Here is a 27,975-nt window from a genome sequence, read left to right as displayed (position 1 = left end):
ACTTTATAAATATTCTTATGAATTTAATTGCTTGGTTAATTCTTAAATTTATTAATCTCTACTTTTTATTTCTATTATTAATTTACATGTTTTAGCTTCTTAATCATCATCAATACTTTTTCCTAAAATTTAATTTAATTGGTCTTAATATTCTTTCGATTTTTAAAAACTCCTTGGAGACAAATCTTTTTTAGTTTCAATATCTTCATTTTATGTATCTTAATTATATTGTTCGCCGCCTTATACCAATTATTTTTATTATTTATTTTAAGTTTATTATTAATACTAATTTTAAAATATATTCTATTATAATTATATTTCTTATTAATTATTATTCTAGTTTTAATTTTATTATTACTCTTATTGTTATTATTTTTATTTTTCATTTTAATTTACTGTCTATTATTAGCCTAATTTTTGATCTACTTTTTCTTAAAGATAAATGTATTATTTTTCCTATTTTTTTTCTTCATTCTTTTCATCTTATTTTTCTTAAAACTCTTAATATTTTATTTTCTATATTTATTCTTAAGTTTTTTCTTATATATTTTATTCTTTTTATGTTAATTATTATTGTATCTGTTTCTATTGTTTTTATTGATTTAATTCTAAATGTATTACTTATTATTCATTTTACTCTTATACTTATAATACATTTTAATTTTATATAACATTTAGTTATGATTATTAAAAATTATTTTATATTATTTAATTATTATTTACTTATTCTTATTATAATTATTAAAAATTTTCATTATCTTTAGATTAAAATAGTATTTATTATTATTATTATTTTTATTATTATTATTATTATTATTATTATTATTATTATTATATTTATATATTATTACCTTATTCATTATTTTAATTTTTTTAATCTATTATTTATAATTTATTATTATTTTACTACAATTCTTCTTCTTTTTTTTCATTTTTAATTATATCTTTATTTTTTTCTTTTATTTAATTTTGATCTTTTTATTTTTAATCTAATTATGTATCAATTTAATTTTCTTATAACTTTTCAAATTATTATGCTTATATTTTTTCTTATTCATATTCTTTTCCTTTTTTTTTATTTTCATCTACTTTTTTATTTTCATCTACTTTTTTATTTTCATTTTCATTTTTGTTTTCATTTTCATTTTCATTTACTATTTTAATTTTATTTATTTTTTCATTATCTTTTAATATATTTTTATTTTCAATTAAATTAATATTTTTTTTATTTTTAATTACTATCTTGTATTTCCTCCTTTTTTTCTTCTTGCTTTTCTTTGTTTTTTTCTTCTTTTCTTCTCTTTTTTTTTCCTTATTTTTCTACTTTTTTTTCTTACTATTTTTCTTGTTATTTTTCATCTTACTAAATTTATTATTATTTATCTTAATCGCAATTTTTTAATTAATTTTCTTATTAGTTTTATTATTAATACTAATATTATTGCATTTCTTGCTATTATTTTTATTAATTATTATTCTAATTTAATTTCTGATTTTCATCAATTTACTAATATTCTTTTCTCCGTTCATTCTTTATTTTTAAACTTATTATTAGTTTTACGATTCTTGTTATTTTTCTTTGTTTTCATTTAATTCTTCTTATTATTATTTAAGTTAATTGTTTTCATCTAGTTATTATTAAGTCTATTATTCTTAATAACCTGCTTATTACTTTTATTGTTCATTATTAGCCTATTTAATATTTTATTATTCTTAATTATTAATTTAGTTATTTTCTTAATTATTTACTTCAGTTTGTTTATTATTATCTACTTAATTATTATTTAATTGTTCTTATTATTAATTTGGCTAATTCTCTTCATTTTTTTATACTTTGTTTTCGCTTTAGTCTTCTTATTTATTTCCTTATTTTTATTTATTATTGTTTTCATTTATATTTTCTCCTTAAGATTCTTGTTTATTTTCTTCTTAATTTTCTATTTTATTTTCATCTTTATTTTCGCCTTTTGGTATTTCTTTATTTTCTTCTTTATTTTCCTATTTATTTTCTTAATTATTTTCATTTTTGTTTTCTTGTTGATTTTCTCCTTAATAATCTTATTTATTTTATTCTTTATTATCCTATAATTTATCTTCTTAACTTTCTTCTTTATTTTCTTCTTAACCTTTTTCTTTATTTTCTACTTTATGTTCTTATTTATTTTCCTCTTTAATTTCGTCATTATTTTCTTGTTTATTTTCTTGTTTAATTTCATCTTTATTTTCATCTTTATTTTCTTCCTTATGTACTTCTTTGTATTCTTCTTTGTATTCTTCTTTGTATTCTTCTTTGTTTTCTTCTTAATTTTCTTATTTATTTTCTTCTTTATTTTCTTCTTTATTCTCTTATTTACTTTCCTATCTCTTTTCATTTATAATTTTCATTAATATTTTCTACTTAACTTTCTTACTTATTTTCTTCTTAATATTCTTTTTTATTTTCCTATTTATCTTCCTCATGGCTTTCCTATTATTTTTAATCTTAGCCTCCTTCTTGAGTTTCCTATTTATTTTTCTTATTTATTTTTCATTATATTTAACTATTTGCTCTCTTCTTTATTTTCTGTTTAATTTTCTTATTTATTTAAATCTTTTTATTAATTTTCAATTTAGCTTTCTTATTTATTTTACTCTTTATTTTCCTATTTATTTTCTTAATTATTTTCATTTTCGTTTACTTCATTAATTTCAGTTTTGTTTTTCTCTTCATGTTTCTCAGTATTTTCTTAATTTTTTTCCTATTATTTTTCTCCTTAATATTCTGCTTTATTTTCCTGTATATTATTCTCTTTATTAACTTATTTATTTGAATTTAAGATTTCATTTTAATTTTCTCCTTAATATTTTAATATATTCTCTTCTATTTTTTCTTATTTATTTTTCTATTAATCTTCCTCATTATTTTCATCTTTATTATTCTATTTATATTCTTACTTATTATCAGCTTTATTTAGCTCATTGTTTTCCTAATTCTCATTATTGTTTTCAATTATTTTTTGTTCTTAACCTTTTTATTTATTTTCTTCTTAATCTTTATTTGTTTTTTATTAATTATCTTCTTATTCAATATTTTGATTATTCTGATTATTCACTTGATATTATTAATGGTTTTATTATTGATCTTACTATTAAATTTATTGTTAATCTTATTATTAAACATGTTATTTAACTTATTATTATATCTATAATTAATTGCTTTTATTCTCATTTTTTTCTTAATAAATATTTTCCTATTCTTAATTATTAATATTTAGATTATTAATTTCATTTTATTATTGCTAATTTTGATTATCTTGTTAATTTTGCTAAATTTATTCATATTCTTTCATTTCTTATTCATTTTGATTTTTTACTTCATTATTCTAAGTTCCATTATCTGTTTCATCAACATTTTTTTATTATTGATTGTCTCCTTAATAGTTTTTTACTTCGAAATTATTTTCTTATATATGATTATTATTTTAGTCCTAATCATTATTTTCATTCTAATTTTAAAAATCAGGTTATTCATTTGATTATTATTATTCTTCTTTTTCCATTTTTTTTTTTTTTTTTTTTTACTTAATTATTAAATTAATAATTTTTTTATCTCTATTATACTATTATTTAATTTCAAAGCTTCTAAATAAATTATTATTAAATAAAAACTATTTAAGTGAGGATAAAAAAAAAATTCAAAATATAAAAACGAAATTATCGATTAGTATATATTTATAAAAATATATTATAAGTTATTAATTATATATTAATAAACTATTTTATGTATTTTTATTTTATTTAGTTTTAGGTCATTTAATTATATAATAAATAAATTTATGCTATTTTTTTATAATAAAAAAATATATAAAGATGTTTAATTTAATTCTAAATAAATTAGTAATTATAAAATTCTAAATTATAGTTAAATAAAATAATTTCAAACCTTATTTTTCATTCCATTTTTATTAATTAAGTTTAAACTTTTTCAGCTCCAATAAGTGCCCAAAGTACACTATCATATTTAATACGTTTATACATTTTGATTAATTTTAAAATCAAATATAATCAAATAAATTTATTCAAATATTCAAAATACAATTTTTTAACTTTATAATAATCTTATAGATAATCATTTATGTTTTCTCAACATTTCTTACAAAAACCTATTTATTATTAAATTTTAAAATAATATCATTTACCAAAATAAAAGATTTTCGAAAATTATTAATTATACTATTAAAAACAAAGATAAAAATAATTATTATTTAACTTTCACTCATATTAATTCTTAAATTTATGTAATATAATTATAAGTTAATTTAAATTAAATAAATTTTTCTTTCCAAAACAAATGCTTTTACAAATAAATATTTAAAATATTATGTGTTATTTAAGTAATTGTGTTTTTTTATAATTATTGAATTCTAATATATAATAATGTTTAAATATTGGGTATTTATAAAAAATATTGTTTATATTATTTATATTTAAAAAAAAAATTATTGATATAATATTAAAATTACTAATATTTGAAATAAACTATTTAATTATATAGTTTAATGTTAAATTATTTATATGATTTGATTAATTGTATATAATTATTTAAATCTATATTTATTTTATAATTTTTTTAATATTTTAATTCTTAAAGAAATTATTAGTATTAATTTTAGACGAATTAATTTTTGTTTTTTTGATTTATTTAATAAGTAATCATACTTCATCTTCATATTCAAATAAACATTTAATATTATTTAATAAGTTAATATAATATTTATATATTTATATATTTATATATATATACATATTGTAAAATATAATAATATTTTTTTATTATTATAAATATAAAAATTATATATTTATCATAAAGTAACATGTAAGATATATTTAAAGACCCTATTCCAAATCCAGACGATATATTTGATAATGTAATTGAAGAGGTATTTGATTAGAAATTCGGAAGAAAGAAATATATAGTTAAAAAAATTTTAAAATAAAAACCTGAAGATAAAGAATCAAACAATGGAAAAAAAGCTAAAACAGTATAAGAAACCATGTTTTTATAAAAGCGTACAGAAGATTTAAAACTTGATAAAAATATAGGAAAAAGAGTTACTGTAACTAAAGAATCTTAAAAATAAGAACATGGTGGATTTTATTGTTAATTATGTGATACAGTAATTATCATTTTTTAAATGTTAATAATATTTTATATTTTTTTAGCATGTTTGGGATTCTAATGCTTGGCTTGATCATATAAATGGAAAAAAACATTTAAGATTAATTGGAATGAATAACAAAGTTATGAAAGTAGATGTTAGTTGTGTTTAATAAAAATTGCAAAGTTTAAAAAATAAAGATATGATATAAATTGATGAATTAGATGAAATTTAAAAAGAAGAGGAACTTAAAAAATAAAAGAAAAAATTAAAAAAAAACAATGAAGATAAAAATGATAGAAATGAATAAAATAATTAAGAATAATAACTAAATTTATAAAATAAAGATAAATAATATCTATAAGAAGATATTAAGGCAGATCAATAGAAAAATACAGAGTAAAAATCATAAGAAGAAGAAGAAGAAGATGAAGATGAAGAATAATTATTAATGAAATAAATGGGATTACCAACATAATTTTTTTCGAAAAAATAAAAGTGAAGAATATGTATTTATTAATTTATATATTATTATAAGAAAAAAAAATGTTTGTATCATTCAATTATAAAATAAAAATAATAGAAACATTAATTATTTTATATATATATATTTATTTTAATTACATATAATTTCATAAAATAATTAATAATATATAAAAGTAATTATTTTTATAAATTTATAATTAGTAATAACATTAATATATAATCAATGGATATATAAGATAATATATAAATTTATTCAAAAGAAAAATAAATAATAGAATTTAGTCCTAAATTTAAAGACCTTTCAATAGTTGTAAAATATGCTCCTTAATAATAATAAATGATTTTTGCTAATGAAATATCAACAGAAACTCTTTTATTTATAAAGTAATTTTGCGAAACTCATAATTATGATTCAGAATCGATGTCTTATATATTTCCTTAAATATCTTCTATTATATAATAAAATATTTCATAAAAATCTTATATATTACTAGAGCCATATATTGATGAAACAAGTATATAAAAAACGGCTTAAAAATTATGCGAAATACAATAGGCAGCCGATAGTTTAGAATTTAATAAATTATTTACTACTATAAACGTTATTTTGACTACTCCTTTGTTTATTTAATATGATTAAGATTCTATTTATAAATTTATGGATAAATATTCTATTGATATAAGTGAACTTACTGATGATAAATTATGTTCAATTATTAATAGTAATATTGCTTATTATAAAGAGATTTGCAGATATTATTAAAATAATATTTAGGCTATTAGACTATTATAATAATAAAATAATAAACATTGAATTTATTTAGAATTTTTCTAATTATTTTTGTCATTAATTTTAAAATTTATATATTAAAAGAAAAATATTATTTTTTTAGACATTTATTTGTGTTTTTTTTTTTTTAGAATATATAAATTTTATTATATATTTTTTTTTTTTGTTAAAATTAATAATAAATCATATTAATATATCATTTTTTAATTCATTTTTTTTTAAAAAAACTTATTTACTATTTATCATCTAAATATTATTTAAAATTTTTATTTTCAAAGTCTTTTATTTAGCTTTAGTTTAAATTTTAAAAAATTTACTTTTTAATTTATTCGACTTTTATTTAATATTTAAGTTAATTCTTGTTTTTTTATATATATATATATATATATATATATAAATAATTTATTTATTTAATTTTTATATTTTACATTAAAATCATTTTTTTATTTTTTAGTAATTTATTATTTCAATGGTTTTTTATTTTAAAATTTATTCTTTAATACCATGTTTTAAATTTACTTATTTTATATTAATTCTTTTATATTTTCATTTTAATTATTATAAATAATAAATGGATTAGAACAAGAATTTTTCGAAATGTTTCCAGAGAATTTCTTTTCATATATTTAAGAATAAGAACCAGTTTTAGAATTATCTATATTACATGTTTTATAATTATCTACATTTAATTTTAAACTATTATATTTTTTCCTTTCAGTTTTTTATTTATCATTATTATATGAATTATATTTCTATGTTTTTATTTGTATAATATTAAAATTAAAAATATAGTAATTATTTTTACTTATCTTTATTAATTATCAGTAGAATATTTTTTATATAGTGATGCTTCTTCAACTCTATATTTCCATTCTTATTATCTATCACAAAATTTATATTAAGGCGTTAAAGGTTTTTAATCAAAAGAATTATTTTATGAAAAACTTGATGATTATTAATTTATTTTATTTTAATTTAAAGTTAAAATGCCTTTACTTTTTATTTAAAAATAAATAAAATTATAATTTATAATATTTTTAAAAATAAAAATTAAAGATAAAAAATATTATCTATATATAAATATTTATATATAAAAAAATAAATAAAATATATAAAAATATATAAAATATATAAAATATATAAAAAATATATATATATATATTAAATTATATATATATTTAAATTTTTCATTATATTTATATTTTTTTTATTTATATTTACTTTAATTAATAATTATTTTATTAGATATCTTTAATTTCGTTTATATATCTAATTTATTTTTATAAAAATAAAATAAAATAAAAATTAAATATAAATATATAAAATAAAATACTCTTGTTGTTAATTAGAATTTTCATTTTAAATACTATTTTTAACTTAATTATATTCATATGTTGGAATTGTTTCGACATTTTATTCTATTTATTGTTTTTATTTTATTATTTCATTTATATATTCTTCCTATTCTTAAATAAGTATTTATTATTTATTCTATTTTGTTTCTAATAATTATTATTATTCTTATTTAAATTGGAATTATTATAATTATTTACTTAATTATTTAATTTTTTTTTCTTATTCTTCTTTTATTTTATTTGTAAACGAAACTGCTTTTTAAATTTCTGTTTTAAATAAAATTTTATTTTAAAATAATTACTATTATAATAAATCTATTTTATTTTATTATTCTTAGTACAATTTTTATTAATTTTCAATAAAATCATTTATAGAAATTTAATTTTATAAATCTTTTATTTTAATTGTATTAATATCCTTTTAAATAACTATATTTGATTAATGAATAGAATTTTAATTGTTTTATTATTATAATTATAAATTATATTATTATTAGTTTTAATATTATATTTGTTGTTATATTAAATTATATTTATTTTCTTTTAAAGATGGATTATATTATTAATTATTTTATTATGCTACTTAATTATTTAATTGAAATTATTAAAGTAATGTTTATTATTATTATTATTATTATTATTATTATTATTATTATTATTATTATAATTGTATTTATATTTGCTTATTATTTTAATTTTTTTTTTTCATTATTATATTTATCTATTAATTCATATAATTATTATGCTTATTTAGATAAGTTTTATTTATTTATATTATTTATTTTATAAGTCATATTAAATTTTTTTCAAAATCTTATTATTCTTATTAATTATTTTAAATATTATTATTAATTTTATTTTAAATAGTTTTATTATTTTATATTTTATATTAAATGTTATTGTTGCTTATTACTTAATTTTAATATAATATATTTTAATTTGGAGAAGGTATACTATTAAAATTTGTATATTGTGTTTTTTTGTTATTTTAAATAATACAATCATGTTTTTAAATGTTTTAATTTGATAATATACTATTTTAGATATGCCTTTATTAATAAATTATCTAATTTTTTTGAAACGGGTTAGGAGATAATGTTTTTGATTTGTTTGTTAAAAAATTTTAATTGTTTAAAATTTTTTAATGTACTAAAGTTTACGTTAATATGTTTAAATTATTATAATGTAAAACTAATAATTTATTTAAATTATTTTTTTATATATATATTTTTATTTTTTATATTTTTTTGAAATAATAATGTTTTTATTTGTTATAATAAGGCAAGAGATGTTAAAAATAAAATGATAAAATAAATAAAAATATTGAATGAAAACATATATATAAAAAAAAATATATAAATAAATATATATAAAAAATATATTTAAAATATATATATATATATATATATATATATTTAAAAAAAAAAAAAAACATTATATTTATAATTAAATTTAATAAATAAAGAATTTTTTTTTATACTGACATTATTCTAATAAATTACAAATAATGACTATTCGATTTCGCATACTTGAATCTAATAAATCTTATAAGCTAATTTCTGTTTAGATTTGTAATAAAACTTACTCTACCTTATTATTATTAATAAATTTTTTATATATGTAAAATCTTATATGACTAAAAAAGATTCACTTTTATTTCGTTTATTATGTAAAAATAGAATACTCTTAATATAGATCCATTGCTTTCGCAAACAGCTATACAAGAGTAACATAATTAAATACTAATCATATAAAAAAAAAAATCCAAATAAAAATAGACAACAACAAAAAAACGGATTCGAGACTTCTTCTAATCTAATTAAATAATAAGCAATACATAATTCTTAGGATAAAAAAGAAAGAAATATTTCATTCTAATAGTTTTAAAAAATTATAGAGGAATCTAACTACAAATCTAATAGCTATAGAAAGGATTTTAACAGCTCCCTTAAAAAAAAATAATAATTAAGTAAAAAATAAAGAAAATTCAAAATAAGACTAAATTTATAACAAGACTAAAAACAAATTACAGACTTTATTCGAATAAATAAAAATTAAAAAAAAAAGTTCACTAAACCAATAAAGTTAATAATTTAAAGATGATAAAAAAAATCAGAATGTAAAAGGATCTATAAATGCTTTAAGACAGACTAAAATAGAAATATATATATATAAAAATAGATATAATTATATAATATATATATATATAAATATAAATATATATATATTTTTTTTTACACATATATAAATATTAATATACATTTTAATTATTAATAAAAAAGATATATTATTAATAAAAAAAAAAATATTCTTTATATAAAAAATTTATTTATAATATTCTTTATATAATATTTTTTTATATATATATATTTATATAATTTTCTAATACATCAATTTAATCATAATTGTTCTAAATCTTTATTTCTAACATAACGAGCTTCAGCAGCTCCTTTTTCATTGAATTCACCTTATTAATGTACGAAAGAATCAACTCTTTCATAAGGTGATTTGTTAGTATATTCATCGAATTTAGATTATAATCCTCTAATGATCACATTATCAGATAATTATTCATATCTAAGTTTAACTTTTTCAAGAATAACTTGTAATAATTCAACTTCTTCTATTCTTCCCTAAGCAGCAGATACATATTCATTTGCAAAAGCTACACACATATTAGAAGTTGAATCTAATAAATCTTAATTTCTTCTAATTTTAGCAGCTGCTGATTAAGAAATAGCAGTTTAATTGTTAATACAAGATTTTAATTCTTTTAATTCTTCTTCTAATTCTTTCTAAGCCTATTCTAAATGACCAAGATAATCTTCAGTAGCAGCTTTGGATTCAGCAAAGGCATCTTAAGCTTCTTATTCAGCCTTTTCTTTAGCTCTATAATCATTTTCCACATCCTATCTGAATTAGTTTAATAATCTAAGTACTTATTATAATTAAGCTTCATCAGCTATTAGTTATTTAGCTGAAAGTTATGCAAAAGCAGCCATTAAGGGAGCAATTTTGTTAACTTTTCTCATTGAAATGGCGTGTTTTAACATTTTGTTAACATGTCTAGAAAGTTAGATAAATTCAGATTATCCAGACCATATCTCTTACAAAATAGAAATAGCTTCATCAACAGCAGCTGAATTAGCTTTATAAGATTGAGTATCTTCTTAGAATTTAGCAGCCTATTATTCTCTAGTTAAAATAAGGTTTTGTAAATAAACTCTAGTCTTCTATTATTCATCTAAGTTGTTAGATAAATCTCTTTCGGCTCTATTATTTTAACTATTGCAGTGTTCTAAAGTTACTTAAGCAGAATCATGAGCTTATTATCCATCTTTTACTTCTTTAGCACGATATTCAGCTTCTTCATCACATTCTTTTTTTTATCTTTCGAAAAGAGTATCGTGATTTATTTATTCTTATATAATTTCTTAGAAATAGTTAAATAAGAGATCAGCTATGTCGTTAATAGGTCCGTTAGTAGTTAATTTGGTCTATACTTAAGACATAATGGTAATTATGGATCTCATTTTCTTAAATGTAGTTTATTTTTCACTCATTAAGACGGTTTAAGAACCGATAACTAATAGAAGTAAACAAAATGCTATGGATTATTATTTCATTTTTTTTAAATTTTGATTTTTGATTTTTTTATTTTAAGTAATTTTTGTTTTTTTGTTTTTTAAATAAATAGGGAATAGAGTGATAAAAACGTTTTTGAAATATTTTTTTTCTTTCTTATATATATTTCTAATTATTATATATAATGATTTATTTGTTTTTTCGATTAATATCTCTATTCTAAAACGAAACAAAATAACAAACAAATTAAAAACGCAAAAATAAAATAATGTTTTGATAACTTTTTTTTTCTTAATATATACATTATATTAAATTTAATAAAAATAAAATATATAATTAAAAAAAAATATACAAAAAAAAAAAAACAATAATTTATTAAAATATATTTTTTAATTTTATAGAGAAAAATATAATTTGTTATTTTCTTCAAAAGTTTTAAGCAAATTCTTATTAAATTCTTTATTAACCTTATATTATTAATTAATTATTAAAAACATTTCTACTGTATTTATAAATTAAATAAATAATCAGACAAAGCATATAAAATACAATTTCTTAGTATAATGTTTATTTGCTTGTTTGAATATTGCTTTTAAATAATTTAAATATAAGTTAATCACCATTATAAATAAGAATATTTATATATTCTTATTCATAATTATTTGATTATTAATTATTTATAATTTAAATATCTTTTATAATATATTAATTAAATTTTTAATCTAATTAAATTAACTAAACATCTAAAAATAATATCAAATAATTTATATATATTTAAAAAAAAAATTAACTTGCTTCCATTTAATGTTTCATTCTTTTATAATCAATAATATATATTTTATCATTATTTTAATTATCTTAAGTTAATAAAATTATTAAATCAATATTTTTACAATATAATATTTTTCTAATCTAAATGTTCATTTTGCTAAAACTTTAAATTTTATAATAAAAGCTATTTAAATTATTCAAATTCTAACTTTTTTTTTTATAAATTATATTTTTTTTTCGTTTTTGATTTTTATTTAAACTTTAATTGAATTATCAATATAAATTTATTTAGTAAAGAAAATATTATTAATTTATTTTTTTCGTCACAATATATTTAAAATTTATTATAAAAATCAAAGTGGAATATATCAAATTCTTTCACATCTTAATAAATAGGTTTATACATTATATTTTAAACATAATCCCATTAATATTAATCTTTTTCATCTTCTTAAACTTAAATAAGACATAATATATCAGATTTAAATACTATTTCATTATATTATCCTCTTTTTTTTTAAGCAAAATAATAAAAACTTTATTATTATTAATTTAAAATAAAAATTTTACATTACATAAGTAATTAATATAGGTTTTTCACATTAAATATCATATTATTATTCAAGAAATATTATCGATAGAGTTTAAGTAAACATTCTTTACTCATTTTTAATCATTTAATTTGAGTTTATAGTTTACCATTAATCATTTATCCTTTTTAAGTTTATATAATTTATATATATATATATATATATATATATATATATATATATATATATATATATAGAATCATTTATATTTATTATAAGACCTTATTTTGGATCTAAATAGTACATAATCGTATTAATTTGCATAAATTAATAAATTATTTTATATACAGAAAATTTTAGGATCTTAATTTTTATCAATATTAATTAATTCTACTTATTTAGTATCAATATTAATTATTCCTATATTTTTCTTAAAGTTTTATATATCACTTATATTTTTAGAAGAAAATAATATAAAATCTTTATTATTAATATTGATTGAATTTATTTTAAATTAAAAATTTAGATCAATATATGAAATTATCTCATCTTTGAAAATATCAAAAATATTAAATTCTAATTTTTTTTTGTATATTATGTTTTTTATATTATTTATATATAATTAACTTGAATCTTCTATAGTATTATAAAATGAAAGTATTCTGATATTTTATTAATTTTAACTTTATAAAAAATATGATTTTGTTATATTTCCTATACTTGCTTTATATTTAGATATTTGCTCATTGTATGTTTAATTAAATATTTACTTATGAATTATTTTCATTTAATCATTTTAATATAAATTATTTATAAAATTAAATAAAGCTATAATATAAATTAGGTGATTTATTTTATTTAAAATCACTATATTGAGAATTTTAATTGTAAAAATCTTTATAATGTACTAACTTCATATTTAAAAACATAAAATCTTGTATTTCGGAAATTAATATTGTACAAATTGATGTAATAAATGATATTCCTATTACGAAAATAGCAAAGAATTTAAATAAAATTCTCATTTTATGGAAATAATATATTGATAAATATAAATATATGATTTTAATTGAATAAAATATAAATAATAAATATAAAGGTATATTTTTTAAAAAAATTATTTATTTTTATTTATTATATAATTATATAATTAATAAAAAAAATTAATTTTTAAAAATAATATATATTTTATATATGTGTATTAATAAATTTTAGTTTTTATATTATTTAATTAAATCAAAATAAATATATAAATATAAAATTTATAAAATAAATAAGTTTAAAATAACATTTAAAAAAATTAATAATTTAATTTTTAATTTAATATTAATTAAATTTATGTTTGCAAAAAAAAAAAAAATTATGAAAAAAATATGAATAAATAAAATGAATTTATAAAAGATGAATATGTTAATTTTTTTTTTATAAAAAAATGATAAAAAATAAAAATATAAATAATTGATTAAAAAAAATATTAATAAAATATATATATATATATATATATATATATATATATATATATGTATGTATATATTAATATTTTTTTATTTTTTAATTTTCATTCACATATACAGTTTTTATATCTCCAAATCTTTTAATTATTTAATCCTTATAATTCTTCTATTTAATTGCTTTCATCTCTTAATTTTAATAGTTTATCTTTTAATATTAATAAATGATCTTCTCCAAATTCATTCATAATATAATCTATAATTTCTTTTTCATCAATCCATATTATTTACTTTAGTTTATCAACAATATTTTAATATATTTATTCAGCTTTTTAATAAATAATAAATTTATATATATTAATTTTTTCAATTTAATTTTATTAATATAAATATGTTTTTATATTTTATTACCTAATATATCCCAATAATAATATTTTCCTACAGCAATTTATTAATACCCTTAAATGTTAGCATTAAACATTTTAAGGGTTGAATTGTTTGTCTTTTTATTATTTTAAGTATATTTAACCTCACTATTAAATTTATATTAAGATACGTTTATACCAAGCATAATTACCAATATAGTTATTAATATTATATTTATATAATCTTTATATTTATATTATTGTTTTTCATGATTTTATCTTCTTTTATTTTTTATTGTAAAGAATATTAAAATTCCATAGTATTCCTTTTTGTTGAAAATTATGATACACCTGAATAATCTGATCTATTACTTACAGTTGTAGAAGCACTACTATTTATATTATCGTTTTAATAATTTTAAAAATTCATTTTTTTTAATTTTTGTAATTTAATTGAGTTTTTTTTTAAATTTAAATTTTGGACACTAATATATGTATAATTTTTCTTATTAGTTTTACGTAATAAAAATAGATTAAAATTTTTATATTTGCTAATTTGTTTATATTTTTTGTATTAAAGTTTATTAAAAAACATATTAATTTTTTACTACTTTACTTTAGCCTTATTAAATAAAGTAAAATAATAGTATAATGTAAATAGATTTTAAAGGTTTATAATAAAAAATCAGATTTTTGTAAAAAAAGTTTTAAAATGAATTAAAGTTATAAATAAGAAATTATAAAAATACAAAATATTTATAAATAATTAAATTTTTGCATTTTAAATATAAATTAATATTTTATAAAAATTAACATTTAAAGCATAATATTTATAATAAAATTTAGAAATTATTATTTAAGATAATAAAAAGTTAAACTATTAGTCTTAATATGAATTAAATATTATTTAAAATATGATGTTATTAATAAATCTTTATATATAAAAAAACAAAAAATTAAGATATAAATAATTGTATTATATTAAATAAAACTTTAAATAAAATTTAACGTTTAATCAATAATTATATAATCAATTATAAAATTAAATAATAACATTAATTATAATAAATTCAATTTTATAGATATTAACTATAATTAAAAAATTAAAGCTGTTTAAGTATTTATTGAAAACAAAAATGTAATAAAATATTTAAATATTAATTTCCATAATAAACAATACTTTTAATTATGAATATTTTAAAAATCTAATTTATATTTAAATTATTATAGCTTTTTTATTCATTTAACATTAATTATATTTAAAAATAAACAATAATAAATTAAATTATGCTTTTACATTGTAAAGTATAATAAATAATCGAATATTTATAAATATTAAAATTTTTCTAAATTTTATAATATAATATTTTTATAAAGATTATTTATTAACAAAATGTTATTTTATTATTTTATAAAAGAAATTTTAATATATTTAATAATAATCTAATTTTACAAACAAAATTAACAATTTAATTATTTATTTAAAAAAATAACAAAAATATGCTTATATATAAAAATTTAATATAATTTAAAAATAAAAAATCAATACTCTTATCCACCTTCTATAATTCTTAATAAAGAGAAAAAGTCTTTATTTTTAATAGCATTTCTACATAGAGTAGTAACCCTAGTTTTAGCATTTCCTAAGCGTATATTAGATGCTTTATTTATCATGGAATTAATTTCTTTTAAAGATGACATTAAAATGTTATTATTTTTTTTCCTTTTAATAAGTTCTGTCATTAAATTATTATTTTAAACCATTACATCAGAATAATATTTTTTCATAAATTTCATATCTCCACAAATTCTAGAATCTTCTGCTTTTACAATAAAGGTTTTGACTTATTATATAGAATCAGCAATATCAGCTGTAATATTCATTTTAGCCTCTGAATATTCTATTTTATTATAATATAAAAATAAAAGTATTATAAAATAGAAAAAAATATAAATAAAAAATATATTAAAATCATTATATTTATTATACATTTAACTTAATCTAAAATTTATTTGAATTTTTCCATTTCTTAAGGAAATTAGCCTTAACTTTCTAACTCTGTAATATTATTATATTAACACATATCTTATATTACATCCCCTGCAACTTCAATATCATCAGAAAAAATTTAAACATGAGCATTATTTTAATCAATACTAATTTGCAATGTTTCCCTATTTTAAATATTAACAAACCTGGCAACTAATTAAGTCTAATTTTATTCCAATTTATCAATAATTTCTTAATTAACAATAAAACTTTAACTAATCCATTTAACAAATCTTGAAATTCTTTCATTTATTATCATATTGACTTATGATATTGGTGCTTATAAATTAGCTTCTTCGAATGTATTAATAAATAAATATCTACTAAATTTAGGTAATTAGCTTGTGAAAGTAAATACTTAATAATATTAGCTTGATATTGTATTACTTAGCATACATTTAACAGTTATTTTTTCAGAAATGTTTTTCTATATTGGAAGTGGAATATTTAAAGTGTTTTTGACATTCTTTGGACAATAAAATAATGTTTCGGAGTCTACAAATAACTTTTCGCAAAATAAAATAGCGTTTTTGATATAAAGATTTTTACATTTTATACATAATTCAACGTTTTTTGTTTTTGGGTTTATTTTGAAAGAATTTACTATTATTTATTATAAAAAAAAATTATATATATATATATATATATATATATATATATATATTTACTTAAATTTAATTATTCTTAAGGCGAAATTCCGTCTGTTTTTTTCATATCAACTTAATTTTATAAATTATTAATTTTTTCAACTAAATTTTGTTTCTTTTTTTTAATTCTTCTAAATAACCATGTTAATCTATTTTTTAATCAGATCTTTAATAAAATAGATAAATAAATAAAAAAAAATGAAATATAAATATTTACGTTGCATTTTCATTAAAATTTTCTTTTTTAATATTAATAATATATCCTTAAACCTACCCATCACATTAAATACAAGCAATCTACTTACTCCCATCTTATCTAAAATCATCTCTAAAAATTTTTGCTAAAGGACTACTTAACATGACTTTATGTAAAATTTCACCAGTAGCATCATGTCTTATTTCAATTTAACCATTCTACCTTCCGATAATAATAGGTTTATATCCTTATCTTTCGCTTCCAAAATCTCCTAAAAGAACGCCAATGGGTTTATATTGAGATTTAGCTCTCCATTTTCTTTATTTTTTCTAATAAACGCCCACCATTCCGTTTTCTAATCCAAAAGCAAACTTCTATTTAGTCATTCTGGATAATATAAGAGGCTTACTAGCTTCTTGGATTTCGTAAAGAATGCTTTCTCCTTAGAAAATTCTTATATAGTTATCCGCACTTCCGACCATTAATTCTAAGGATTAATCGCCGTCAATATCTGTGAATCCAATACAGGTAACCAAATCACTAGTTACGTTCCAATATATTTCATCACCTTAAGAATTAAAACCTTATATACTACAGTTGCCTCCTATAATGGTTACAGGACCTTTTATTCCAGACATTTCGGGTGTAAAGGCAATCACATTTATTCCATCTTCAATTTCTTTGTAAAAATTTTCACTATTTTTTAGTACATCGTAACATACGAGGGTGTTTTGGGATGCGAATATTATTTATTCGGAATTAGAGTCTGGGTCGTATTTTGATGTAGCTAAAGATTTTATACTTTTGTTTAAATTTAAAAACTCGACTTGTTCGTTGTTTGATATAAATAATTTGCCGCCTATGGATACACAGGCAAGTTATGGCTTTTGACTATCTAATCTTAATATTGTTGATAAATTTTCCTCTACGGGATTATTTAAATTAAATGAAAATGCAGATGTAAACATTTTTTTTTTTTTGAATTTGACTTTTATAATATTTTAAGATTTTTAAGTTTTTTTTTATTATTTATTTTAAAAATTTTTTTTTTATTTATTAATTAGAGATAATATTTTTTTTTATAGTTATATAAAGTATTTATATATGTTTTATGGTATTGTATTTAATTTACTATTAATTTTAATGAATTATTAATTTAATTTATATAAAGTTATAAAGTAAAAAATTTTTTGTTTTATATAAATAAAAATACATTAGTAATTTATTATATGTAAAATATTTTAATCAAAAATTGATAAATATTTATTTTATAAATATTTTTTGATATAATATAATAATTATATTTATTAATATAATAAATATATATATATATATATATATATATATTATATATATATATTTATATATTATTAAACATTTTAAAATTATTTAATAAAAAAAAATATAAAATATATATCAAGTTTTATTAATTAAAAATTATTATTTTTATATCCTCTTTTCAATTAAATATTATTATTTTTATTATTTTTTATAATAATTAGAAAATAATTAAAAATTATTTTTATTAGAATCTATATATATATATTTAATTAAAATTTTTTTAATATATAAATATTTAATGTCTTTAAAAAATATATTAATTTTTGGTGGAAATGGAAATTTAGGTTTTTTAAAGATTTTTTATTAAAAAAGTAACATTATTTTAAAAATAAAGGTCGTTGCTTAATTTCCAATTTAATAAATAACTATAGAATTGCAAATATAGATATTAAATAGAATAAATAATGCTCTTTAAATATATTAATTAATCCAAATATATCAACAAAAGAACAATTACCATTAATAAAATAATAACTATAAACTTTTTAGAAAAATAACTATGATGCTATTATATGTATAGCTGGGGGATGGACAAGTGGTTCTATAAAAGATGAGAGAATTTTCGATACTTATGATAAAATGCATATTTGTAACATATTGCCATCAATTATGGGTAAAAATATTAATATTTAAAAATAATTTATTATTAAAAAAAAGCTGCTCATTTAGCTACAAATATATTAAAAGAATCAGGATTATTAGTATTAACTGGGGCAGGGGGGATTTTAAATAACCCTTGCAGTGATATGATAGGATATGCACTTAGTAAAACATCTGTACATACATTAGCATCGAAATTGGTTTTTCTTTTTATATTTTTATAAATGAAATATATTTTTAATTTCGATTTTAGGCTGTTTCTAAAGATATGCCGGTATAATCTCGTGTAATAACTATTTTACCGTAAATAATTTTTTTTTTATTATTTTTTATTTATTTATTTTTCTAATAGAAAAATAATTGATACTCCTTAAAATAGATAAGATATGCCTAATTCAGATTTTTCTACTTGGGCTAAACCTGATGATATAGCAGCCTTAATAAGAATGTGGATAGAAGGTTATAATTTACCATAAACTGGTGCTTTTGCATTACTTAATGTAAAAGATAATAATATAAATCCAGAATATTTTTATATGTGAATGTAGTAACAAAAAAAAAAGAAATAAATTTTATATATTTAATTAGTAATAAATAAATATGTCATATAAAAAAATGTTTTAATAAATTTAAAGTTTTATATATCATATATTTTTTTTAGTGTTTTTTATTTATTCTTTTAATAATTTTATTAATATTTATTACTTTTATTTTGTACGTTCACATTTTTATAAACTCGAATATATTTCATCATAATTGAAGTGTGTTTTCTATTATGTTTTTTACATTTAGAGTAACTTATTTAGTTAGCTTTTTATTTATTTAATTTTATTTTCTTATAAATTGCTTTATTATTATAAACTAAGCAATTTATTATGCTATTTACTTTTTTTTATTACCAGTATTTCATTTCTTTTTACAATTCTTAGATTTGTAAGTTATAAGTATTTTTATTATTAGAGTTTTTTTAATTTGATTTTGTATTATTATTGTTATTTTTTAAAGAATGGCTTCTAATTTTATTTGAAAATTAAATATTTTTTGAACTATTTTTTTTAAACTTTTTAATCGATATTTAATTATTTTTATAGTCATTCTCTAAAAAAGTTAAATTATTATTTTTATTATTTTCATAAAAATAAGGAGAAGTATTTTATTATTATTTTTATTTCATTTATTTTTCTAGGCTTAGAATTTTATTTTTTATTTATTCAAATTATAACATATAATTATTCGGTTCGTTTGTACTTTTTGATAAGTTTTCTACTAAATGTACCTAAGGATAATTTTATTTATTTTGTCTTTTTAAAGATAACAATTATTCCTTTTAATTAAAAAGACTGTTTTGTAAAATATAATTTGTATTGTTTTGAATACTTTGGCTATTGTATAATTATTGTTTTGTATTTTAAAATAGATTATTTTCTTTGTTTGATTGACTATTATATGAATTATTATTTATTAAAGAGAACGAACGGTTTTTCGCTATTTCTATTTCTTAATCTAATAGTTTATTTAAAAATTCATATTTATTTTAATACATTTATTTATTATTTTTTTAAAAAAATATATATTTGTTATTTATTAAAATTATTTTTATTATTAGAGTTGTTTTTTTTTTATTATTATTATAAATAATATAATTTATATTTTATTTTATTATTTATTTAAATTATATTATATTTTTTTATATTCTGCCAAATTTTAATTGTTATATGTTTTTAAAATAAAAGAATTGTATGTTATTCTTATATAAAAATTAATTCTATTTTAATTTTTTGTTAAAAAAAAAAAAAAAACTGCTTTAAATAAAATAATTTTTATTTTTTATTTTTTTATTTTTTTCATTAAAAATATATATTAAAAATAAAAAAAAAATAGTTGATATAAATAAATGAACAAAAAGAATTCAACGAATAAAATAGGTAACTATAATTTAAAACTAGCAATTTCCCAAAAATAAAAATAAAAAAATTAAAATAAATATTACATCTTTATTTGAAAATAATTAAAATAAAGAAATAATAATAAACATGTAATTTTGGAAAATATAAAAATGCATAATAACTCAAATATAAATATATATATATCATATTATAATACAAATATATAAATTAAAATAGGTCCTTTGTTTAAAATTCATTTACCTAAATTTAATTTCGAAGAAGCAGAAATGGAGGAAAAAATGGTAGATGAAACTATACAAGCCTACCATTCTAGCAAAAAAGAAATACATCCTCCAAAATTAAACATTTCTTAACCATAATAAATGATAGGTGCAAATAAATTAAAACTACCTCCTATAGATTAAACGTAGAGTCTTTTATAATCATAAGAAGAATCAATATTAAATAATTAAGATTCTTAATAATTAAAAAGATATCAAAAGAGTTATAAATTAAGATAATCAGATCATGTAATAAGTTAAAGTTTATTATAAAATTAGTCTTGTTAACCTTTAAATAATAGTTCAATAATAAAAGAGCATACACATATAAATGAAAGTTTTATTAAAAATGAAAATAGTATATATTCTCCACATTTAATTAAAGCATTAATGGATAATGCAAAAGAAAAGGAAAAATAATTTCCTGAAAAAGGTTTAAATACTAATAAAAATCTAAAAAAATATGACTGTTGGGAAGAAGAAATAACACCCTAATAATGGATTGAAAAATTTAAATCTTAACCTAATGTAGCTCATGCTAAATGTCCTATTTTTTAAGATGGAAAGTAATTTTATACTTATTAAAATAAATTAATTTTTGTATATAAAAAAAATTAAGATATATATGGACAGATGCATAAGTAATTGATTTTGATATTAAGACTAATAAATATTAAGTTAAAATTTTAAAAAATAACTAAATTAAAAATATTGTGAGACTATCTTTGATGTTTAGTTAAGAGGATGAGTATTAATTTAAAGAAAGATTTGAATTATCAAAATAAAGACAATTAAATGCTGAAGATGCTTTGAGGTAATAAAATAAAAATAAAAATTATGATATGTTAATTATATAAACTTTAAATATATAAATTTATATGAATTATTTAAATATATATATATATATATATATTATATATATATATACATGTATATTTATATCATATATAATATTATATTATTTATATTTATGTAATAAAAAATAAAAAATTTATTATTTTTTATATTTTAGGTTTGATAAATATGTAAATAGATAATAAGATTCTAAAATACAATATATGTAATAATAATGGAAAGATAATATTTTAAACAAGATATTATCTAAAAAGAAAAAATAAGCATTATAACTGGATATATATAAATCTTAATTCATAAAAGATTTAATGGAAGTAAAATAATTTTTTTTTTTTTTAAATTCTATGCAAAAAATATTATATAGGATGTTGAAAAATAATACAATTTCTTTAGTAAAAAATGTATTGTATTAAATGAAATGGCTGATTCTAAAAATGAATTAAAATGGTAAAGATATCGAATAAAAAATCGTTTTGAAGAAAAAATAATACGATAATATGGTACTTATGTATAATTATAATACCCATATTACGAAATATAGGACTAACTATAAAAGCTACATTTATCAAACAAAGATTTAGTAGTTAAAACATTAAATGAAATCACAAAAAGATCTGATATGTATGAAAATCATAAACTATTCAAAACTAATTGGGAAAAGCTCACACTTCCAGTATCGTTGGGAAATTTTGAATAATCACAATATGCATATCATGTAAGTGCAAGATAAACATTATAAATGTAATGGAGAGAGTATATTATATCAGAAATACATGATTCTTTAAGGGATATTTATAGATTTTACATTATTGAAAATCAGTTTTATTTTAATTCTGAATTATAAAGATTGATTAAAAGAATAGATTTAATGATAAATTCCTATGTAAGATAAAATGTTGTAAAAAAAAATATTGATGATTATTGTAATTTTTTAAAAAAATTTATACTACCAGAAGATGGGTAGGATAAAGATATTTGGATAGTAAATAATTATAATCTTATAATTTTAAATTTACAAGCAAAATAAAAATCTTCAAAAAAAAATGATAAAAAAAATAAAAAAAAAGAATAAGTTAAATAAAATAATAATAATGCAATAAATACGAATGCATCTATAGTAAATAATACCAGTATATTAAATAATAATACTACTTTATTTGATAAAAGTAATTTATATAATAACGGAGGTATATCAGGCTTAAATATAGATATAGGTGATGATTATGAGGAAGATTCAAAAGATTATATCTATTATTAACCTAGTTTAAAAAAAATCACTTAGAGTCTTTTAAAACCATTTTAATGGCTTGTAGATTATGTTAATGGTTTTTTTATTTTGGAAAAAGATTTAGTACCATTAATAGATAAACTTTAATAGTAAATCTCTTTTCCTATTAGTATGGATTTAGATTGGATTAAAAAAGGGGAAGAAATTGTTATGAATGTAATTTAAAAAGGATACGAAGGCCCAGATATAGTACTAGAAAAGTTTAAAAAATATTAATTTTTATTAGAGAAATCTATCTCTAGTACATTAAAATAACTTTTTGGTGATAATTAAAAAGGATCTATGATTTTAAATCTTGATTCATAAGAATTAGATAAAAAAATACAAGAATATGTATAAGCAAAGGAAGAAATTGAAAAATTGTGTATTGATTAATAAAATTTCTGTTTTTTCTAAATAAGAACTAAATAAGCTAAAGAAGATTTATGTAATAAAGCGGATGAATTTATATAAGCTATATTATAAAAAGTAGATTAAATTTGTTAAGAAGAAACGGAAGTAAAAATTTAAATATATTAAAAGTTATAAATAAAAATAAATAAAAAATAATAAATAGATATATTAAAATCATTATAAAAAATATATATAAATATAAATCAATATAATATAAAATAAAAAAATAAAAAATTTAAATATATTAAAAGTTATTAAAATATATAAATAAAATAAATAAATAGATATATAAAAATGATTATTTAAAAAATAAATATAAATATAAATCAATATAAAAAAAAATAATAAAAAAAATATATTAAAAGTTATTAATAAATATAAATATAATAAATTTATATATATATATATTTCTATTTATTTATATATTTAATTACATATAATTATATTTACATATAAATAAATTAATTATATTTATTTTAATTTTTAGATATATAAATATTTACTTTTAGTATTTATATATTTTTTAATATATATTTTTTATAGAGAATTCAGAGTGTATATGATTAAATGAGAATTGATTTAACAAAGAATCCCTTAAATGAGCAAGAATTAGTTGTCTTAAAAAGATTTATAAAAGAAAACGAAGTAAATTTAGCCAAATAAAAAAATGAAATTAATATTCTTGGAAGTTTTTTTTAAATATTAGAAAAATATTGCTATTTATCCAAAGACGAAAAAGGTGAAATTGCTGTTTCTTAATTTTTTTATTTTAGTGCTTAACCAGCTTTAGTTAAGGAAGCTGCAGGTGATGGCAATAGAACATATGAAATTTCCGAAGCTAAATTCAGAAATGCATTAGAATAAGAAAAAAACAACTTCTAAAATACTATTATGTAAATCTAAAAAGGATTTGCAGAAATTAAATAAAATAATACATATTCACACAATGAAGTGAAAGATAAATATACATAAATTGCCCTTTTTGATGATAGTATGTAATAAGCTGTTGAAAAGGTTAAATCATTTAATAGTAGGGAAAATTTATTTGGTGATGAAATTTCCATATGGGATGATTTAGAAAATTCAGTCAAAGAATTCGAACCTTACAAAAAATTATGGGAAATTTTATTTTAATTTATTACTAATATGGAAGAATGGACAATGTAATACATCTATATTTTTTTAAATAATAATAATTTTTTATTTAAAGGGGACCTCTTTTATAATAAAATTTTAATGAAATTGATAAAGCTGTTAATTAGAGATATTTTATTGAAACAAAAAATTTATTCAAGAAATTTTCTGATACAAACGACCCAGCAGGAGATGAAAAAGCAGCCTAATTATCTGAAAAACTATTAGGTGATATAAATAAATTTAGATAAAAAATGTGGATGTTCGAATGCTTGACTACTGAGGCTTTAAAGAATTTAAAAAAAACCAGTGTATAGTAGCATTGGGCTGAAATATATGAAAGATGCTAAGTTTCTAAAGACAAATAAATGAGTGAAGAAATAACTTACTTAAACCTGACCGAACTTTTATGTCAAACTCCAGATTTTAAAGAAGTAATTGAAGAAGTATCTAAAAAAGCTGAAAAATAATACAGTATAGAAAAAAAGCTTAAAGAAATGGAAGATACAGTAAAAAGTATAAAACTAGACATAATACCATATACTAAAAGTAAAGTACATACTTACGCATTGAAAGGAGTAGACGAAATTCAATAAATTTTAGACGAACAATTGAATAATTTAGGAATGTAAAAATCTTCTCCTTATATGAAAAATCTAAAAAAACAAGCAGATTTGTTGGAGTAGAAATTAGTTTTCATTTAAGACACTTTGGAAGGTTGGATCAAATGTTAAAGATCATGGATGTATTTAGAACCTATATTTGCATCTGAAGATATTAAGAAGAAAATGGAATTATAAAAGAAAAAATTCGACCATATTGATGATTTTTGGAGAGTTACAATGGATTTTTTCTCTAAAGAACCAGGTTTATGGGAAGGTATTGAAAGCGATAAATTAAAAAACGATTTCGCGACACATAATAAGACTTTGGATGAAATATAGAAAAAATTGAGTGATTATCTTGAGTCTAAAAGGAGAGATTTTCCCAGATTTTTCTTCTTGTCAGATGAAGAATTATTAGAAATTTTAGCAGACACTAAAGATCCTTAGAAAGTTTAAAAACATATAAATAAATGCTTCGAAGCTATCTATAAATTGGACTTTTCAACAGCAGAAGATGTATGTGGAATGATCTCTGCGGAAGCTGAAGTTGTTAAATTTAATTAGCCTATAAATGTTAATGAAGGTGATAAAAAAGGAAATGTAGAAAAATGGCTTGGTGATATAGAATTGATGATGAGAAATACTCTCAAAAATATCACAAAAGCATCCCTCGTAGATGAAAATTCACATAGATCAGATTGGGTTTAAAAATGGCCTGGGTAAGTCGTTTTAGCTGTTGATATGTGTAGATGGACTAGAGGAGCCGAAAATTCAATTTTGAATGGAAAAAAAGATCATGAAACTGATATTGAAGATGGAATTTATACTTTTTAAAATATAAGTGCTTATGTACATTATTTAGAATAGTAATTACTCGATATAGTAGAATTAGTAAGGAAGGATTTAACGCCTCTTGCTAGATTAACTTTAGGGGCTTTAGTTGTATTAGATGTTCATGCTAAAGATGTTATGGTCGATTTAGAAAAGACGGGATGTTAATCAGTTTAGGATTTCAATTGGATTTCTTAATTAAGATATTATTGGGAAGAAAAACATAATCACAAACCTGATTTAAAAGTAAGAATGATATCCGCCGATTTAAGTTATGAGTAAATTTACTTTTTTTTAATATATTTTATTTAAAAAATAAATGAAATAAAATAGTTTTGAATATTTAGGAAATTCAACAAGATTGGTTATAACACCATTAACAGATAGATGTTATAGAACTTTAATGGGTGCATTTTAACTATAATACGGAGGAGCCCCTGAAGGACCCGCAGGTACTGGAAAAACAGAAACAGTGAAAGATTTAGCAAAAGCACTAGCTGTTTAATGTGTTGTATTTAACTGTTCAGATGGTCTAAATTTCATTGCTATGAGAAAATTCTTTAAAGGTCTAGCATCATCTGGAGCATGGTGTTGTTTTGATGAATTTAATAGAATCGATTTGGAAGTCTTGTCTGTGGTTGCATCTTAAGTATTGAGTATATAAATGGCTATAAAACTAAATAAAGCTCGTCCTCGTGAAACCTTTGAATTTGATGGTGAAGAAATAAAATTAGTCGACACTTGTGCAATTAATATTACTATGAACCCTGGTTATGCCGGAAGATCAGAATTACCTGATAATTTAAAGTCTTTATTCAGACCATGTGCTATGATGGTTCCTGATTATGCATTAATTGCTGAAATATATTTATATTCAGTAGGCTTTTCAGCCGCTCGTAATTTAGCCCGAAAAATAGTAGCTTCTCTAAGACTTAGTTCCGAATAATTATCCTCATAAGACCATTACGATTTTGGTATGAGAGCCCTAAAAGCAATACTTACAGCCGCCGGAAACCTCAAAAGAGTAATGACTGACAGTGAAGACATTATATGTTTAAGAGCCCTAATGGACGTAAATTTACCTAAATTTACCATAAATGACATTCCTCTTTTCCAATCTATAACAAGTGATCTTTTTCCTGGCGTAACCGTCCCAGTAATTGACTATGGTTCTCTTTTGGATGCTTTAAAGACTTCGTGTTTATAAAATACAGTACCATTACAACCTAAATAAAACTTCATTAATAAATGTATCCAATTATACGACACAATAAACGTCAGACATGGTCTTATGATAGTCGGAGCGGCATATTCAGGTAAATCTAGTGTTTAATAAACTCTATAAAAAGCCTTAAGTTCTTTGAAAGGAAAAGGAGATTATTAAATAGTAGAAGCCC

General features: G+C 17.2%; 6 protein-coding genes across 6 annotated transcripts, besides 74 other annotated features; 3 read left to right on the top strand and 3 right to left on the bottom strand. All coding sequences in view use genetic code 6, as the record gives it.

Moving 5' to 3' along the window:
- Window positions 1-297: 297 nt before the first annotated feature.
- Window positions 298-353: a microsatellite.
- Window positions 354-499: 146 nt separating this feature from the next.
- Window positions 500-557: a microsatellite.
- A 220-nt stretch (window positions 558-777) lies between these two features.
- Window positions 778-903: a microsatellite.
- Window positions 904-1,071: 168 nt separating this feature from the next.
- Window positions 1,072-1,121: a microsatellite.
- Window positions 1,091-1,171: a microsatellite.
- Window positions 1,110-1,171: a microsatellite.
- Window positions 1,172-1,187: 16 nt separating this feature from the next.
- Window positions 1,188-1,238: a microsatellite.
- Window positions 1,205-2,385, bottom strand: IMG5_156820 (hypothetical protein; the record flags this gene model as incomplete). Its single annotated transcript, XM_004030573.1, has 2 exons — window positions 1,205-1,515; window positions 1,662-2,385. The coding sequence occupies 2 exons, from the start codon at window positions 2,383-2,385 to the stop codon at window positions 1,205-1,207; spliced, it is 1,035 nt and encodes a 344-aa protein (XP_004030621.1).
- Window positions 1,257-1,332: a microsatellite.
- Window positions 1,257-1,346: a microsatellite.
- Window positions 1,258-1,347: a microsatellite.
- Window positions 1,259-1,308: a microsatellite.
- Window positions 1,697-1,746: a microsatellite.
- Window positions 1,886-2,010: a microsatellite.
- Window positions 1,912-2,358: a microsatellite.
- Window positions 2,294-2,425: a microsatellite.
- Window positions 2,294-2,426: a microsatellite.
- Window positions 2,427-2,469: 43 nt separating this feature from the next.
- Window positions 2,470-2,586: a microsatellite.
- Window positions 2,500-2,534: a microsatellite.
- Window positions 2,500-2,666: a microsatellite.
- Window positions 2,667-3,109: 443 nt separating this feature from the next.
- Window positions 3,110-3,157: a microsatellite.
- Window positions 3,158-4,744: 1,587 nt separating this feature from the next.
- Window positions 4,745-4,782: a microsatellite.
- Window positions 4,750-4,782: a microsatellite.
- Window positions 4,783-4,853: 71 nt separating this feature from the next.
- On the top strand, window positions 4,854-5,640 carry IMG5_156810 (zinc matrin type 2, putative; the record flags this gene model as incomplete). Its single annotated transcript, XM_004030572.1, has 2 exons — window positions 4,854-5,156; window positions 5,203-5,640. The coding sequence occupies 2 exons, from the start codon at window positions 4,854-4,856 to the stop codon at window positions 5,638-5,640; spliced, it is 741 nt and encodes a 246-aa protein (XP_004030620.1).
- Window positions 5,641-5,764: 124 nt separating this feature from the next.
- Window positions 5,765-5,804: a microsatellite.
- A 978-nt stretch (window positions 5,805-6,782) lies between these two features.
- Window positions 6,783-6,810: a microsatellite.
- Window positions 6,811-7,470: 660 nt separating this feature from the next.
- Window positions 7,471-7,592: a microsatellite.
- Window positions 7,473-7,515: a microsatellite.
- Window positions 7,486-7,587: a microsatellite.
- Window positions 7,503-7,587: a microsatellite.
- Window positions 7,510-7,575: a microsatellite.
- Window positions 7,559-7,599: a microsatellite.
- A 100-nt stretch (window positions 7,600-7,699) lies between these two features.
- Window positions 7,700-7,746: a microsatellite.
- A 505-nt stretch (window positions 7,747-8,251) lies between these two features.
- Window positions 8,252-8,294: a microsatellite.
- Window positions 8,295-8,385: 91 nt separating this feature from the next.
- Window positions 8,386-8,434: a microsatellite.
- Window positions 8,435-8,562: 128 nt separating this feature from the next.
- Window positions 8,563-8,619: a microsatellite.
- Window positions 8,588-8,656: a microsatellite.
- A 429-nt stretch (window positions 8,657-9,085) lies between these two features.
- Window positions 9,086-9,149: a microsatellite.
- Window positions 9,100-9,169: a microsatellite.
- Window positions 9,100-9,183: a microsatellite.
- Window positions 9,109-9,189: a microsatellite.
- Window positions 9,121-9,184: a microsatellite.
- Window positions 9,190-9,930: 741 nt separating the features above from the next.
- Window positions 9,931-9,997: a microsatellite.
- A 44-nt stretch (window positions 9,998-10,041) lies between these two features.
- Window positions 10,042-11,402, bottom strand: IMG5_156800 (hypothetical protein; the record flags this gene model as incomplete). Its single annotated transcript, XM_004030571.1, has 1 exon — window positions 10,042-11,402. A coding segment is annotated over one exon (1,233 nt), but the record flags the coding sequence as incomplete, so codon positions are not given.
- Window positions 10,043-10,093: a microsatellite.
- Window positions 10,070-10,103: a microsatellite.
- Window positions 10,074-10,148: a microsatellite.
- Window positions 10,095-10,146: a microsatellite.
- A 267-nt stretch (window positions 11,403-11,669) lies between the features above and the next one.
- Window positions 11,670-11,718: a microsatellite.
- Window positions 11,719-12,850: 1,132 nt separating this feature from the next.
- Window positions 12,851-12,911: a microsatellite.
- Window positions 12,912-13,893: 982 nt separating this feature from the next.
- Window positions 13,894-13,967: a microsatellite.
- Window positions 13,968-14,137: 170 nt separating this feature from the next.
- Window positions 14,138-14,189: a microsatellite.
- A 1,607-nt stretch (window positions 14,190-15,796) lies between these two features.
- Window positions 15,797-15,847: a microsatellite.
- Window positions 15,848-16,005: 158 nt separating this feature from the next.
- On the bottom strand, window positions 16,006-18,332 carry IMG5_156790 (hypothetical protein; the record flags this gene model as incomplete). Its single annotated transcript, XM_004030570.1, has 4 exons — window positions 16,006-16,372; window positions 16,462-17,124; window positions 17,190-17,317; window positions 17,386-18,332. 4 exons carry the CDS (start codon window positions 18,330-18,332, stop codon window positions 16,014-16,016), a joined length of 2,097 nt encoding a protein of 698 aa, XP_004030618.1. The 3' UTR covers window positions 16,006-16,013.
- Window positions 16,379-16,435: a microsatellite.
- Window positions 16,385-16,444: a microsatellite.
- Window positions 17,149-17,185: a microsatellite.
- Window positions 18,333-18,372: 40 nt separating the features above from the next.
- Window positions 18,373-18,422: a microsatellite.
- Window positions 18,423-18,486: 64 nt separating this feature from the next.
- Window positions 18,487-18,529: a microsatellite.
- IMG5_156780 (hypothetical protein) lies at window positions 18,508-19,854 on the top strand (the record flags this gene model as incomplete). Its single annotated transcript, XM_004030569.1, has 2 exons — window positions 18,508-19,505; window positions 19,559-19,854. The coding sequence occupies one exon, from the start codon at window positions 18,508-18,510 to the stop codon at window positions 19,453-19,455; it is 948 nt and encodes a 315-aa protein (XP_004030617.1). The 3' UTR covers window positions 19,456-19,505; window positions 19,559-19,854.
- Window positions 18,620-18,657: a microsatellite.
- Window positions 18,635-18,687: a microsatellite.
- Window positions 18,649-18,732: a microsatellite.
- Window positions 19,616-19,650: a microsatellite.
- A 1,102-nt stretch (window positions 19,855-20,956) lies between the features above and the next one.
- Window positions 20,957-20,995: a microsatellite.
- Window positions 20,996-21,862: 867 nt separating this feature from the next.
- Window positions 21,863-27,873, top strand: IMG5_156770 (hypothetical protein; the record flags this gene model as incomplete). Its single annotated transcript, XM_004030568.1, has 8 exons — window positions 21,863-22,038; window positions 22,092-22,286; window positions 22,485-22,641; window positions 22,692-24,113; window positions 24,552-25,171; window positions 25,219-26,856; window positions 26,912-27,650; window positions 27,793-27,873. 8 exons carry the CDS (start codon window positions 21,863-21,865, stop codon window positions 27,871-27,873), a joined length of 5,028 nt encoding a protein of 1,675 aa, XP_004030616.1.
- Window positions 22,323-22,437: a microsatellite.
- Window positions 22,355-22,444: a microsatellite.
- Window positions 22,364-22,440: a microsatellite.
- Window positions 24,116-24,359: a microsatellite.
- Window positions 24,124-24,182: a microsatellite.
- Window positions 24,129-24,348: a microsatellite.
- Window positions 24,139-24,397: a microsatellite.
- Window positions 24,140-24,241: a microsatellite.
- Window positions 24,161-24,222: a microsatellite.
- Window positions 24,312-24,372: a microsatellite.
- Window positions 24,340-24,399: a microsatellite.
- Window positions 24,351-24,404: a microsatellite.
- Window positions 24,490-24,530: a microsatellite.
- Window positions 24,522-24,548: a microsatellite.
- Window positions 27,874-27,975: the final 102 nt, after the last annotated feature.

The sequence above is a fragment of the Ichthyophthirius multifiliis genome (genome assembly GCF_000220395.1).
Source record: "Ichthyophthirius multifiliis unplaced genomic scaffold scaff_1120509251189, whole genome shotgun sequence".
Taxonomy (NCBI): Eukaryota; Ciliophora; class Oligohymenophorea; order Hymenostomatida; genus Ichthyophthirius; species Ichthyophthirius multifiliis.
This window is presented reverse-complemented; position numbering and strand designations above follow the sequence as displayed.